The following is a 16,889-nucleotide window of genomic DNA, read 5'->3' on the forward strand; positions in this document are numbered from 1 at the left end:
AGAGATTGACAAATACGTTGTAAGCAGAAACGCGCAAGGTCTGACAGAAGTGCGCTTAGTGGTTCGAATCATTAAGCTCGATAGCATTATTCTATCGCATCGCCTCTATTCCCTTTCGTATCGTAAAACTAAGGCACGCTATCCGCGAAACGCGGAGCAAATCTATCGACGTTTAAAAGTTAATCTGCTTCGTTGGTATAAACGCGCCTAATTTCCTCTACGCGTGTCCAACGCGAATTAACCCCGTAACCGTTCGATTAATTTGCAGAACGCATCTGCCGTAGAAAATATGACGAAATAAGATGTTACATTGGAATTGCGTCATTTAAAACGGGAAGCGAAGCGATTACTAATAACCGTTCGCAACAAGCGAACGGTCCTTGATGACTTTTAATAACGTCAGCGATCCGGTCAAGAATCGACGGATTCCGACCAGGCTTTCAAAGTTATTTAATCGTGGTCGATTTTCGATATCCTTTCGAGTCTCTTACGCTTTTATAGGCCACTTTGCTGTTCGTCGATGGACAGAAGTGAGAAACGAGGCGGTTCGTACGATCGATAAAATCGTCGCCCGCGTTCCGAGATCAAAAGAGGCAGAGCAGGAGGCTCGTCCGAATCGGCCGAGAAATTATCATAATTCGTTTCACGGCCGAAATTTTGATGGAGGATCGTTTCTCAGATTCCACGGTCACGCAGCTGCTTAAATTAACGATATCCGGATAATAAAATCGACCTTTTCGCATACGCGCTTCCACCGCTCGTACTTTCCTCTTTAACGCAGACGCCACTTTTCAGTAGAGACGATTTAAATCATTTGAATATAGCGTGTATAGTTCGAGTCCTTAAATGTCGGATATTTTAAGATGCGAGAATGCTAATTCTCGCATAAATTCGATCCTTACGTCGTCTCTGGAAGAATAATCGCGAGGGCAAGAAATAGGTAAAACGTATCGCACGAGTCGAGAACGTGAGAAAAGTCAACTTTGACAAAATCGACGTATCAAATATCTGGATTGAAAGATACGTTACGAAGAACGAATGCCAAGAGCGAAAGCATTTTCACTTCCGTGTCTCGTTGTCTTCGTTTCTAAGTTAAAGATAAATTTCTTAAGTTGAAATTTAAATTTCTTAAGTTAAGCAGCCCTTCGTGTTATTCGTACTCGTACGATATCCCGACGAAATTTATATAGACAGATTTATATAGATTCCCAATTTCGAATTCCAAGTTCCAAGTTGCCTGAAAACTGTTCGAGGTTCTAGCTTCAGCCATTCGACTTTCGATATTTTTCATCGTTTTACCAAGAAACCGACGGAATCGAGCAAACGACGAAGTCGTGACGACTAAATTACCGCCGAGGATCGTAAAACGGTAACACCCGGAAATAAAAACGTCGATCGATCACCAATTTTATATCGACGCGTTGAGAATCGTACGAGGACGGACGGGACGAAGCCGACACGCGTTTAACCACGCGCGGAATAAAATTTGAGTTACGCCGCCTCCGGACGTTCCCTGCTCTCTTTGAAACGGCCGAACGAGGGAAAGGGTCCGAACAGCTTCGAGATATTAAACCCGCCATAAATCAGCGGTGGCTTACCGACCGCGAGAACACCCTAATTCCCCGATCATTTTCGGTAGCCGACAATTACTTAACGGCATAATTATTGCCAGAAAATGAAATCTCACGCAGATTTCTGCGATCTACCCTCCGACGAACCGACGTCGCTGTACATCGATGTAAATGGCAGTCCGTTGTAAACGAGTTTCGTCTTTACTCGAATCGAATAATATGCCATCCGAAGCGGATAACAAGCGTCGAGATAAATTCAGCGTAATAGGCGAGATTCGCAGAATAAGCGCTTTCGATAAGATTCAAAAATCGCCGAATCGATGCCGGTAAAATCGAAAGATTCGATAAAACGTGGAAACCGGCGAGTTCTTGATATATTTTTTTGAAATCGTGAAAATTCTCGCACTCGGAGCATCGATACGAGATATCCTTTACAGTTAGGTAAATTACGGGTTGGGCCACTCGCCCGTCGAGCGATTCAGTTCGGTGATTACGAAGAGGGAAAATGGATACGAAAGAGATGCTGCGAAGAGAACGTCGCAAAAACATGGTAATAAAAGGGACACGCGAGACGTAAGAGCTCACGGGTGGAGGATGATTTAAGGAGGCCCTTTTAACAGCGGCGACAAACTTTTCGCCACGTTATTACGATGGAATTACATTAAAAAGGGGAGAAATTCTCGCGTGTCGATCCCTCGTTATTCATCGACGATATCCGACACCGGTGCAACGATTTATTCGGCGTTATCGGCAATTATTATTTCACCTCCTCCAAAATCCTGTCGCATGCGTCCCTTCCCCTCTTTCTTTCGCCTTGTTCGCTCTTTCTCGCGCTCTCTTTCGCCGTTTCCCCTCTTCCTTATTCTCCGCTCCGCCTTAATTTTGGCGCTACATGGTAAAAAAGAGTGTCGCTTCCTGTTCCAGGCTTCGCAGATCAGGCCGAAATTACTCCGAGGCCAGAACAGCGACAGACCAACACGACCGCCGGCCAAATTATTATTACGGCAAAAACCGAGCAGGAAGTTGCCTTCTTATCTTTTGTAAAAATCTCGGGGCGAAACGCGAAACGCGAAATTGCGCGAATAAATGTCGGATTCCCCGCTGGTCTCTTGTCTCCGCGGCGATGGCGCGAACGTGCAAAGTTATCGAGCATGAAGATCGTCCGACGGAGGTTCGCCCGATCCAAGAAAAAAGGGCGTAACATTCAATATTCGAACGGTCGTGCCACTTTTTTCCGTCCGGCGATCTTTTTCTTTTTTTTTTTTTTTTTTTTTGTACAGGGAGAAACGAGTCCCGTCGAGTGATTGTTTTAGATACTTGTTTTTTAATCTCTTGATTTACGACCTTCCTTCTAAGTAGCTACTTAAGAGGCTGTTATAATTAATCGTCGCTGTAATATATACGACGATCGGACTGCGAATAAGACATATAAAATATCCACGGTTCCTACTTCGTCTTTTGCATCGAGCATTGTAACTCGATGGAAAATCATTTTCCGCGTAGATTTCATTCTCTTGATCGTACCGTCGGAAGTGTGAATTTGCGTGAAACTTCGCCGTCAATGGGGAACGATCGTTTTTTAATTAGCTAATAACGATCGAACGTATAATCGGTAACTTGCGACGCAAAAAGCTGAAAAAGTTCGATGAACCGACTAAAGAGAAGCTTTTCTCGGAAGATCGCGGGAAACCGATGTTTCGCGTTTCGTTAGAAAATGAAGAAAAAGGAGAAAACTCGCGAGCTCGAACCAAGTTCGATCATGCTGAATCGCTGTACGTATAAGTTTAATTGCCGCGTGTAGCGATCGAGGAGGAAAATCTCGGGCACGGGATCGAAGACGGTCGATAAGACCGGGGAAAGAAGGAAGCGGGACTAATCGTAAGAGAGAAAGGAGGAGGAAGAAGAAGATGATCGAGATAAAAAGAGATATGCGAAACAGCGTGTCGATGCATACCGACGCGTAACACCGTGTAGGCCATAAACTAGCGGGGGCAGAAAGATATTTATGCGACGGCTGGCGAGCATAGAAGAGCGAAGAAGGATTATATCTTCGGATACGTAATAACGGTTAGCTTAGAATTAGCGAACTAATGCGGGCAAGCGCGTCGATCGGTATCGCGTTTGCCATTTAGGCCCTAACCAAACTATACACCTGCCCTACCTGTAATCACGATCCATCTACGCTAACAGATTTTTTCTCTCCTTCCTTCTCCATCTTTCCCTCTTCTTCGCGCACGAGGGACACGCGATGCGATGATCTCTCTTTTTCGCTCTGCAGTCGATCCTAAATCGCATGTATTCGTAATTGAAATGTACGAGCGATACTTACACCCTTCGTATGGCTCTCTTTAAAGCTGCGTTAACAGCTAATCGGCTGGTTAATGGCTGATAAGATTTTGACCCGACTCTTTGGCTAATCCGTAAAGTGTTTGTACGAAGATGCCGAGGGTTGAACGAGCACGAGGATGATTTTACGATTGCATCATCGATTTTACGATGAAAAATTTCTTAGGTATTCGGCGCTCTGTGTGGTTGCTTGGCATTATATTCGTTGAACATAGGTTACGATATATACATTTTTGGAAATAAATCGCGACAAGTGGATAAGTAGATATTTATGGATTTACGGATTTACATGGGCGAAAGTGTCCAGAATGCGCAAAAGTTACGATACTTATGTAACAAACGAAACGAGTTTCCATTTAAGTTTCATTCCTTTAATCGTATTCAACGGAATACGAGATGAAAGAGACGAATGTTAAAATTAAGGGGAATTCTTGAATTATCAAATCTCTAAAATAAAAGAATTTTTGCGGACAGAAATTCATATTTCGCTTTACTTTCGAAGAGTTCTCGTTCCTTACGATAGAACTTGAAAGTCGCATTTTTAAAGTCCTATTCTGCTCTACCTACGCCACCGTTCTACCACGCGTTCTAATTATATCGATCGCTAATGTCGCAGGCATTTTTTAACGCGAAGATCTCCGATCAATCGTAAATCATTCTGCCTCGATCGAATAAAGTCTCAGTTCGGATACTTAACCGTTTAATTGCTCGAGTAATTAAGGCGATACAACGTATGCGTCGATGATAGCTAAATCGTTAAAAGGAATAAAAAAAAAAAACAATCCTCCCTTCGTTTCAACTGCAATCTCGATACCGCAGCTTGTTTAGAAGTCTTACAAGTCGTGTTAATAATCTACTTAAACGTTGAACGAGGGAAACGAGGAGAAGGGACGACGGCGAGTGGAACCCGAGAGGCAAAAAGCACGGCAGACAGTGCGATATAATTAAACTCGTTTAATAACAGGTCTATAGATCTCGCCTCTCGATTCGCCGTATAAAATTCTTCGTTAATTACTGTCAAACTGGCTTCTAAATCGTAATTTAGCCGACGCCTCGAGCGTCCGATCTCTCGTGGAAGGAATCGAGGAGGAGCAGCAGAAGAAGAAAGAAGGAGCGAGCGCGAAAGAAAGGACGCGAGCGCGCGTGCACGCGCAAAGAGAATAAGAAAGGAGAGATTTTAATTTTGACCAGCGAACGACTCGTCTTCTGATCTCGCCGACGGTAGCTGACCTCGTAATAAATGTCCGAGAAAAGATAACGAGAGGCTGGCATAAATGTCATCGTATAAATCTGAAACAGCCGATATTCATAGCGCTGTATCGGCGTTGCTAATACGTCGGTTTTGCCAAGACTCGTTTGGTCGATGGCTGATTCGAAGCTGGCGTACGTTGTTCGCCGAATCTGAATTTCTGTCGCTTCGCGTTATGCGTATATAGCTATGCGCGACGACAGTGGAGGAGGGTTATTTTTTGAGAAAAATTTCGTCAATTTCCAAGCATGTTTCGTCCTTTTATTCCGTTTTTCTATCGTTGAGAGGCGCTTTAAGTTTGCGCGAGGTACGAGAGTCGTTGTTGAACAAGATCACGTTGAAAAAGGAGTTACGTTAATTACTTCGAAGAATAAATTGCGACGATAAAAAAGCGCTGCAAGGACAACGAAGAAGCGGATAAAGCAAAAAAGAAAAAAAAGGAAACGAAATCACAGTGTAAGGACGTGAAAAAAGAAATTTTAGCAACAATAAAACAGCGCAAGGACAACGGGCGAGTAATTTTAGTAATTATAAAAAGTGGTACAAGGGCGTCAAAAAACAGATGCAGCAATAAATAAAGTTAGCGCAAGAATACCAAAAGGAGGACGGGCAATGAGAATAAAAGTAAAATTCGAGGTACCAGCGATAGAACCAAGGGCTAACGAAGCTGAAGAAAACGACGGATAATTTCCAAGCTACCTATATATACTACGATAGATAGATAATACTAGAAATCTGCAAATTCCAAGCAGAAGTGGAAATAGAAATTGAACATGGCGAAAGGAGTTGTATCGATGGAAAACTTGCAAAGAACGAGATTGCAATTTCCTTCGTATCTTTTTTTCCTTAAAAGACTGCTAGCTACAGTGTCCGGAAACGTTAACCGTATAAGCTAGAAAGCTCTGTATGGTAATTGTTACGAATACAATTCCCCATATTGTCGTGTATATGCAAATACTCTCATAGAGGAAAGAATAAACATGCATCGAGCTTCGAAGACGCTACTAGGAGATAAACGCGTATAGCCTTCGATTTAAATACGTTATGATATCGTATAATCACGGAAGAACAGGATACGATCGTTAGGCGTTTTGGAAAATGAAAATTGACGAATTTCACGACGAATTGCAAAACTCGATTAAATACGATCTGTTTGGCATATTAAAAAGGAGGGGAAATATAAGGTAGTAAACGTAGGAGCGTAGTAGAACTCACCTGTATGCGGCATATTGATCCAAGGATTTCCGCGATAGTCTGGAACAGAAACGAGAACGGTTCATTAACGAATGTAGATCATTCGCAATCATCGGTCGATTCTTTAGCGCACGCAATTATTTCGAGCGCTGGGTTCGTCCGTTTTATGGCATAACGATGACCATATTTCGTACGTGTGTTGAGAGAGGGCCTCGCATGTGTGCGCCGCAGTTTACGGGAACATAGCCTTTACTGTTAATGAATTTAAATGTATTCAAAGGGCGCGCTTGACGCTTGACACGGCAACCCTTAAATATGCAACCGTACCACGCGGCAAAATATTATCGCCTGCCGGTACCGTGACTCTCATTCCGTGAAAATAACGTAATCGCGGGTGAAACCGAGCCCAGGTCGATTATTCGCGATCGGCGCGCGTATCGACGATTTTGCCACCCGGCGACAAACGCGCGTAAAGGCAGCTGTAATTTGACCGGGCAGAGTCTCCCGAACAATCTCTGTCGATTTAATTTTAACGTAACGTTTAAGAAACGATTTACATCGCTTATCGGCGTCTTGTTTTAGGGATTGACGCGGACGTAGCTTGTAACTAAATCGCGTTCGTTGGAGGTCGAGAAAAGAGGATCTGGTTTGTTCTTTTTTTATTTCTGCCGGAATTATTACAACGTGCCAAGTTATTGGTTGAGTTAAGACGTTTTGCTGGTAACCAAAATCGTCGAACAGACACCTCACATTGCCGTTATATAAAACGAAAAATCCGTATTCGAAATTTCTATATTAGGAAAATTCAAGATGATTGTACATGGTCGACGATTGTTGGGTAATATAAAGAAACATTCGATATCGAATATCGAAACATATCGAATACGAACGATTTTTTATCGTGGAATTGTAACGAGTAGGTTTGCGAAAATATTCTAAGCACCGTTTATTATTAGACACACTCGATCGCAAATCACAAGTCACGTCAACCGGCATTAACTCGTTTCGCTGATTCCAATTCTCCGCTTGTCCTACAGTAGCAATTTTCGTCGAAATAAGCAGCGGCAGAAACGTTATATAGGTATAACTATCGCTAATCGTTATTTCCTGGTCACGGGATACTTTTTTCCTGTTTCGTCAAGTATTTTGGACGAGCGAACCACCGTTCCGCCCTGTACTTCCTATTTCCGCCAAAGTACCGATTACGGAATCATAAGCGTCCGAAACGTCTAAAACGAAATACAATACTTTTGAAATGGCATAACGAATAAGACGCGATAATTTATAAAAGTTTCTCTTCTCCTTCGATCGCGAGTAAAGGCGGAGTAGTTCTTTCGCGACACGCAAGAACCGCTAAAATCCATAAAAGCGATTCTTTTTTCCTTCGAATAAAGATGCAGCAACTCTGCAACGCGGTACGAGACGAGTTCCGCCAAGATTTACAAAAAAATGATCCGATATTCTCTCGTTCGTAGTGGAAAGTCTGCCTTTCTTCTTCCACGAAACAACGCGCGATCTTCTTCTCGATACGAAACGAATTCTCGCTAAATCTTCGAAAGCGCGGGGTTCGACCGAACCTCGCGATTCCGTTCCACGTCCGAAGGTCGTCTAACAGCGCATATCGATAATCGTGTTAACGCGTAGAGATACTTGATCGAAAGAAGTACGTAGACGGTTCTTGGATGTGGAAAGGAGAGGAAACCGGTGGGTGTGTCGGTGGCGACCGCGACGGCTTGAGAACTCCAAAGAGATCGAACGGTAGCGGAAAACTACGTGGAATGCGTGCGTAGCGTGGCGGGTGGCGTGTACTTTGTGATGCAAATTAATGCGCGATTACCAAAGCACCCGCTACCCCCGCCGCCCTTTGCTTTCTCGTCGTTACCCTCGCCTCGTTCGTGTCGAGGTCCCCGCCAGCGGAGCAAATGGCCAACACGGTTGTGTTTGTGAAGCGAGTAGAGAGCACGGTTTCAGGTGTATTCTCGGCTATGTGCAACGAGTACCGAGCTCACCCCGGTCACTCGATGGCTACCCACGCATTAAGCCTGCTTACACGCTCGCTCCCCTAATCTGATGTAACTATTACACGTTACGCGGCTGCACGGTCGCGCTATCGACGAAATTATTCCTCTTCTTTTTCTTCTTCCCCCCGTTTCGTCTTCTTCTTCCTCGTTTCCGTTATAAATTTTGCCACGATTCTTCGTCGCTCGTTCGGAGAAGCTGATCGACCGGTCGCGAGATAATTTACACGCGCGAAAAAGTGTCGTCGAAAGCGTCACAGCCGAGAATAATCGGGCAAACAAGCCTAGCTGAATTTCAGACAGCTTTCTTCGCATTTTATCATTTTAAACGGCAACGCGATCCAAGATGGCTTTGCTCGGACGTCTACTACGAATCGATTTATTGTCGATAAGATTTGTATCTCCTGGATTTAAAATATATGGAACATCGAGGAGAAAAATGAACGTGAGAATCGTGTCGCGTATCAGCGAAATTTCGAGATCCGCAAGAAATCGGGAATGTCGTATTCGAGTCGGTGTCTCGCAAGAAAACAAGCTGAACATTTTTGCCCCGCGTCCGCGCAAAGACCTGGAAAATCGACGGTGCAAAGTTATTACGGCGTCGACGATCGCCGTGGAAAAACTCGATTCTACGTATATGGTGTTTGTAAAGTTCGCGGATACCAAATTCCATCACGAAGTGATTTCAAGGTGTCAAGCGTTACTCGTTAAAGCAGCGGTTGCCCCTTTATTCGTTCGAAGATACGAGCACGATTCGGAAGCAGGATGTACAACGACGCGTATTAATTTAATTAGATCGACTTTCTTCGCGAAACCGTCATCGACGAGGGTTTTCGTTTTTTTATCTCAGAGCCTGTTTCTCTCGGGACGGGTTTTCGCTCTCTCGAGTTTTCATATTTCAGCAAAGATACTTTTTATTTTCGCGGTACAGACACCTGAGCGGTTGAAATTTTGCAGAAAATCGATTATTCGTACGACGGAATTCGATTTTGCGTCTTCGACGCGCCCTTTTAAGCTTCGTTTGTACTATGCCAAGCCATCGAGTATCCGAATACAAAGTTCGGAGTCTTGTTAGAGAGTTCACGTGTCTTCGCTGTAATCTCGGTAGGAAATCGAAGGCTAAATTCGAAGATCCGTAAACGTATTCCGATTTAATCTTAGTAGCCACGAGTTGAAAGGAAACGAGTCTGCCGCAAACTATATGTATCTGTATATGGATCGATTCGTTTCTTTTTAATTCGATAGTTATCGCAAGAATTCGAAAATCTAGGCATTCGGAAGTCGAAGAATCGATGTCGACGTTGGCGCAAAGAGTCGTGCGACCAACGATCCGCGATATCCATTTTCCCTCAAAAAGTGAAACGTTTCGCTCGAAAAACAAGCTGCCTTGCCGTTATCGTTATCGCTAACCATCTTCGAGGCTTGATATTTACGAGACAAAACGCTTCCTTCGTTCCACATAGGAAGAAAATTACTGGCAATTTTCTTTCGTAGGCGTCAGCGAGGTTGCGTTCGATTCGAAAGGATGATCGGAAATTCCGCGCGGCCAGTTTCTCGTCGAACAGCGGTCGCCACAATAAAATATCTCGGTAATGAGGATTGAACGATTATTATAAATCAAACAGGGCCGGCAACGCGGATCGTTCGCCGCATTTCTCGCGCGCCACGTGTTTTGCCGTCGTTACTCTCTCGTGAACACGTGTCCCGCCTCCCGCTTTATTTCTTTCTTCGACGTTGCTCTTCGCTCGCCCCGCGGTACGTGCAAAAGTGACGTACGAACCGAACGCTCTCGGACTCCGACACGCTGAATTTTTCTCCCGGTTCGCAAGGGGGCCGCCGTGAATTTCTTTTGGCCACGCTATGATACCGATGTTTCAATTACGCGGCTTGGCCGAAACTCGCGCCTAAAGGCTCGATGGATGCTTCGAATAAAAAGAGGATGACCAGGGGCGTGTAAAAATTTGTGGAAACGCCGAAACTCGAACGGCTGATGTACCGTGGAATTTTAAGGCTTAACGAGGCCTGTTCGACTTTGAATTTAAGGAAATATAAATTCATTTACCGATTTTGGGTATGCGGGTTATCGCGCGAACGCTTTGTAACGCGTATCAGAGCAGGATCGTTTAACTCGTAAATAGATTTGAAGGATTTCAAGGAATTCACCGACTACTTCTTGAGAAACAAATATCTCACTTCGATAAGGAGATTTCGATACTTGCTCGAACGTTGCTCGAACTCGCTCAAAGTTCCGTCGTTACCGCGAAAGAAATTTGTAGATGCTTCTTAATAAGTCAATGATAATCTATCTAAATCGATTTAACGCCGTTACTATCTTTATGTTGATTCAAGGTCTTTGATCGGCAGCACGAGCGAGACCTCGCAAATGGAATTTTCCTTAGCAAGCAACGTATTTAACCTTCCATGTAGCTTTCTACAACGTTTCCTTCGCGAGTCTAAGATTTTCGTTCCTTCGTAATCTTTCGATTAGTCTGAAATTGAATTAACCGCGAGTTATAGCGTATCGCACGAACGGTAAAACATTGGACAAAATTAAGCGCACAGGAATCGATTATAACGACTCGAAAACCGAGGAACAACACGTAACTACGGTGACATCGATGCCTGCATAAGACAGTATCGAGCTCCAAACACGATTCACGCGGTCTTCTCTCTCGCTGCTCCACTTTTCGAAAAGTATAGTACGCGTATTTTTCGCTTAGCTATCGTACGCTTGGAAACATTTATTTTGAATCAACGCAATCCTTTGCCCCCCACTATCGTCTAATGTATTCTCGACAAAAGTTGAAAGAATCTTGTCAAACTTCGACTCGTTATCGTTACGAGCATAAATATATTTCGTCATTCCGTCGATAAATAGGAAGAGAACTTTGCGAAGAATCCTTCGCCGCGTCGTTTCGCATCGAGTCACCGAGGTAAAAACGAATCCCTCTAACCCTCGCGATAACGATCCAGCAAAGAAGAAAACCCGAAGAAATTTCTTCAAAGGGATTGCCAAGCGACAAACTACGTAACCGTCTAACGTAATATCCGTCTGATACTCGAACCTCTGCATCTTTTCTTCCCATGGTATCGTCGACACGGGAAACCTTTGAAAAACGAAGATACAGTGCGGATCAAAATGTAACGTAACAATAACGAGGTTGTAAGTTAATTCGAAGCAGCGATCGATGTTTTAGAGTCGGCGTGGTATTCCATTCGCGATTAATCAATTGTTATTGACCGATTAGTTCGATAACTCGAGAAACGAGAAAGAGAGGGGAACGATGTATAGATGTAACATTTCTTGAAACAGTCTACGCTATAAAGTTTTATCGGCGAGTCTACGACTTTACAGATTTAATATGTAATAAATATTTCGTTAGAACGTAATCGAAACGTACAGAGTTGCAAATGAGATGTACATGTTCTAAATAAAATTCTTTTTTCAGATCGGTCTCGAGAAAAAGCGAACTGGAACGTTGGCGAAACGTGGAAACGAAACGACAGGTACCGACGTTAAAAACACGATGGAAACCCAATCATCGTGAAAGTTAGAAATCTATTTCCCTTGTTACGTCTTCCGTTGCAAGTTATCCAGCCGTGGAAAAGGTTCGATTTGAGAACCGCAGGCGGTAAATCGCCGGTAAGGTCACGCTTTTACGTGTAAGCCCTAAGCGAAATCTAGTTTTTGTTTATTCATTAGGTTACCCCGCTTTAAGTGGTACGTGGAGAAGGCTTGCCCCGACACAGCCAACGTTACACCGCGTTCAGGGTGGGAGGAGGGTGACAGGGGGACGGGGGTGGACCGCCGTATCTCCGATATGCCACCAGCCATAAAAATCTGAATATATTAGGCCTACATGCACACGACATCTCGCTCGGATCGTGAACACGTTACCCACGATAATCTATGCTCGTTTCTAGCACACTTTAACACGTTTCTGCGTACCCATTGGCCGTGGCTACCGTGGCCGCTCTACCTGCTCTAGCTTCTTCCTTTGGCCACCTTTTTCCGACTATCCTTCTTTCCCATCCTCTCTATTTGCGTTGCGGTTCCGTGTAAAAAACTTGTGTCGCGACTTCCTTTCGAGGATGGATGGTCTGGTTTCGATGCAAAATTCGAAAGCTTTAATTCGCTTCCTAACGAAAGCGAGAAATTCGAAAAAACGGGCGTGACGTTCGTCCCTACGATTTAACGATTTAGATCTCGTCGTTAGATCATCCGCAAGATGCTTGAATTTAATAGATCTTAAAATTAGCACCGTAATCTGTATCGTAGGTATCACGCGACAAAAGTACCGTCAATCGCATCTGTCGTGCGAAATACGAAGTACAAGTTGAAGTTAAGTGCCATGCGGTTAAATAACTTGGCTCGTGTCTGACCCAAGGTTCCGCGGTTTTTTATAACCGAACGATACAAATCGGGGCTGATACGGACTTAATTATTCGCATATTCCGATAGTCGGAGAGGTCGGATTCGAACGCTCGCTAACTCTCTGTACCGTTCAATCATGAAAGAACGCACGAACTTTGGTATTCTACTTAAAAATGTCAGCGATATATCGTACGCGCAAACTGTAAAAATCCCTATCAATTTGCGACAAATTGGTTGTTGGATAAAAATCGCCTTTTTACGTAATTGACCGGCATTATCCTTTAAATTTGCTATTTATAAAGGTATTTGTACGATGTACAACGATGTTTGGCATGCCACAAAATTGCATCGAATATTAAACGCAAAAAGAATATCTTCGGGGCCACGTCGCTCAAGGTTAGCTGGAAAACCGACATAAAATTGTCGCTTATCGTTGAGCACAAGCACGAATTTAGCGGAATCTCGATTTTTTTTTTTTTTTTCTCTCCCTCGAAATATATCGAAGGCGAGCACCAAGAAGCCTGGTGAGCTTTCGAGAGCGCGGCGAAGCAACGAGCAAAAAGGGCGGACAGGGGACTGGAGGGAGGTAATTAGAATAATTCGGGCCGCTGTGGTTCACGCCACACGGACGAATTTGCATTTTAAATGAAGCAATGGCGTGTCAGAGGCCCCCGGTTGCGCCGGCCAAGCAGAGCGGCAGAACTTTGTGTTTTATAAGGAACTTTAATATTTATCGCGTATATCCAAACCGAATAAATCTCTATACGTATATATGTATACACGTAGGACCGGGTACACGTATACAAGGACCCGCGTATACACCGCTGTCTATAAATATACATAACGTTACAGCATTTACGTCAGACCGATTGGAAAAGTTTGACAAATTCCGCTTTGTCTAGTATGTTACGTTATCGGAATACTATCGTTAATTCGTAATTAGCGTCATAAATATCAACGATTATATCCTTTCGTTCCATATATGTAGTCTCGTGCGGAATTTCAAATTGATTTTTGCAAAATTCTCGCGTTGCATGGAACGTGTAGCGATTTTAAACTCTCGTCCGATAGCGTAAGAGTGGCAAACTTTTATCGAAATAATGGATTTATAATGGAAAATAAAATTGCGTATAAAACGAAAATGCTGGAAAATATTCGATCTGCGTTAACTACGCTGCACGACGCGTACAATATGTCCGTAAAAAATATCTACGAGTATTTGAATACTTTTGCGAGCTACGGTACATCTAGTCTTTATCTCGCGTATAAACTTATGTATATATATATATATATTTATATACACACGCACACAAATACGTTAAGGGCTTCCTTGTTTGGACGTAGTCACGGGCAGTTCATGCTCGCGTTTTCTTTCTTTCCTCTTTCGCCGATCGAAAGAACCGGCACACGAGTCGTTCCTCTCCGCCGTGCCGGGGCCCCTAACGGTGGATCGTTATCGCGTAATTAGCGCCGCTGATTTTCGTGTTATGTCATTGACACGCATACGGCCGTACGATGATACCCTTCATTTCGGGTTATCGAGACCCGCCAGTGGAAAGAGGAGATTCCTCGTTCCCCGAATCGGAGGAATCAGAGGGACGTGTTTCGACTACGGTCGCACGTGTTCCTTTTCCTTTTTGCTTTATTTTCCACTTAATCGCACCTGAAATTGAACGGCAAAATGATCTTTGCATCTCCCTTGGGTGTGAAATTCTACTTGTTTTCGAAAGTTCCTTTGGAATTTGATCGATCGTATTTATGAAATTTGGTAAAACGGTAGTTAGACAATTTGGAAATTCGAGCGTAATCGGCGAACGGGGAAGGGTCGATTTTTACAGCTACGTTTCGTTGTTTATTTCCGCGCCAGTTATTACAGATATTCGAATCGAGGTTCGTGCGAAACGTATACGAGGCAAATCTGATCGATTCTACGAGGTTAAATCGTTCGGTTTGGATCAAAATTCTGAACGTAGGCGAAATTTTTCTTTGGCCGCGGGGCAACGTTACCGCGTATTTTTTTTTTTGTTTTTTTTTTAACTTTAAAATGAATCAGCACGATTCTAATGAACGATTAATAGTCGCAAAAATGGATTTTAAGATATTACATAGGAAAGGAGTTACTCGGTAAATTATCGAGGTTATCTAAATGAATGGATCTACTCGAATAATTTCATACTCGTTAAAATATTCCACAACTAAAGACTCTGATAAATTACGTAAATCAACACGAAGTAAAGGTAACCTTTATCAAATAAACGGCACGATATTCCATTTACAGTCTACGATTATTCGAAAGCAATTCTCCCCGACTATCTCCAGTATCTTCGTTATATTATAAATCAAATCGTTAAGAAACAAGCGACGTTCCAGCGACGTTTAAATTCTTACTTTGTATAGCCAGAGCTTCGTATAAAATATCCGTTGCCATGTTCGATCGATGTAAAATCTTTTGTTAAAAATACAACGAAAATCGAGGTACGTACCTGTTGATTTTTCCCTCAATAAGAACCGCCTCTTCTCGTCCGGAAGAATCAGAGTTGCCACCAATAGTCGATCGTATTCGCGTCAAAAGTCGTTGCGAAAGTTCTCTTTCAATCTTCCATCTTCGTTTTGATTCACGGCGAAACCACGATTCTCGGCATAATTTAGACACCGATGTTCCGTGACACTTATCGTCGCAGGAAGCGATTCCGCTTTCACGAGTGTTCGAATGCGTCAAGAGAAACCAGACTCTATAATGATACACCTACGACGTATGACAGGCCACGACGAGTTTCTCTCCGCTTCGATCCTGCGTTTGTACGCGCCGTCAAACCTCGACGCGTCGATTGTTTCGTTAATGACCGGCGATCAACGCGATCTATCCGTAGGACGTAGGTTAAATGTCATGTTCGAACAGAGACGCTATCGAGTCGTTCGCTTCGTCGTCGTTGCCGCGATCGACGCTCATCGTTTCTCCGCGCTTCGATCCTTCGTCGAACGGAATACTCTCGTCGGTGCTTGCAACTTCTCCGTCCGATTTCTTCGATCTCTGATATATAGAATTTTTGTACGTTCAATCTGTATTTCGCGATCTGGCTCGGCGAAGCATCGACGACGATCCAGAGTAACACGGAGACAGTTTGCTCGTGCTTTAACAACGATACACCAAGTAGCACGAGGTTCTAACTCGAAAGCGTTGGCGCGCGCCACTCTCCGAAACTTCCTCTCGATCCGATCCTCTCGTTTCTCTCTCAACACTCGATATCGAATCTTCTTGTTTGTCCGGTGCACGCGCTTCTTCTCATCCTCTTCGATCTTCCAACTGCCATTCTTCCTTCTATATTTCCGGTATAATCGGAGCAAATATATTCTCGCAAAGAGAAGTTCGATCTCGTCGCCGACTATTCTATACGCAACGATCGGTTCGACGAAGAGAAATCAACGGGAATATCACCAAACGATAGGTCGTTTCGGTAACGCGAACCGATAAAACTGTCGGCGGTCGTCTATCGATAAGAAGCTCGTCTCGATGGTACTACGCGATCGATCGGTTTGACGAGTGAAAGCTCGGTTGGCACGGTGCCGGCCGCAGTGGTAGCCGCTTCTCCGGCTGTCTTCCTGGACCTCCTCCAGGCGCTGGGCACCTCGTGCGCGCGTGCAGCTACTCCTGGTAGCCGTCGGAGTGGCAGGTCCGCGCGACGAGGGCAAACGCGCGCTGGACGACTGCGGTTGGCCGGCGAGCGTGCGGCGAGAAGGACGGCCGGAAGGAGGGAGCAGGAGGTGTACAGAGCGTAGGAAAGAAGCGAGACGAAGGCGGGACGAAGAAGGAAGTACACGTGGGAAGAGGGAGGGGATGTGAGAAAGAGGGGAATAGGAGGAACCTTCGGCGTGCCGAGTGTCGAAACGAGATAGAAGGAGGACCAAGAACGAAACGAGGAAGGGTACAAGGGTACGCGGCAGGGTTGGAAAGAGCGAGGAAAGAGGAAGATGAAACGAAGCTAAGCTGGAAAGAGGATGATAGGTGGATGACGCGGACGAAAATGATGTGGACCACGCGGAGGACGCGACGTATCTGAAGCGGGCTCGGCCCAGAAACGGGGGTTACGGGCTTTGCTTTCGATTTGGTCCCCCGTGCCCTGTGCCACGAGCGGTCC

The 16,889-nt window shown here is 44.4% G+C and overlaps 1 protein-coding gene across 1 annotated transcript in view; it reads right to left on the reverse strand.

Moving 5' to 3' along the window:
* Window positions 1-15,769, reverse strand: part of LOC117204627 (paired box pox-neuro protein) — a 32,791-nt gene extending 17,022 nt beyond the window's left edge. The window contains exons 1-2 of the mRNA XM_033442219.1: window positions 15,237-15,769; window positions 6,382-6,420 (exon numbers count right to left, since the gene is read on the reverse strand). Coding sequence (XP_033298110.1) covers window positions 6,382-6,394 — 13 coding nt within the window. The 5' untranslated portion in view covers window positions 6,395-6,420; window positions 15,237-15,769. The remainder of the gene's footprint in view (window positions 1-6,381; window positions 6,421-15,236) is intronic.
* Between the last annotated feature and the right edge of the window lie 1,120 nt (window positions 15,770-16,889).

Source organism: Bombus bifarius, unplaced genomic scaffold (assembly GCF_011952205.1).
Source record: "Bombus bifarius isolate JDL3187 unplaced genomic scaffold, Bbif_JDL3187 scf7180000007964, whole genome shotgun sequence".
NCBI classification, from domain to species: domain Eukaryota; kingdom Metazoa; phylum Arthropoda; class Insecta; order Hymenoptera; family Apidae; genus Bombus; species Bombus bifarius.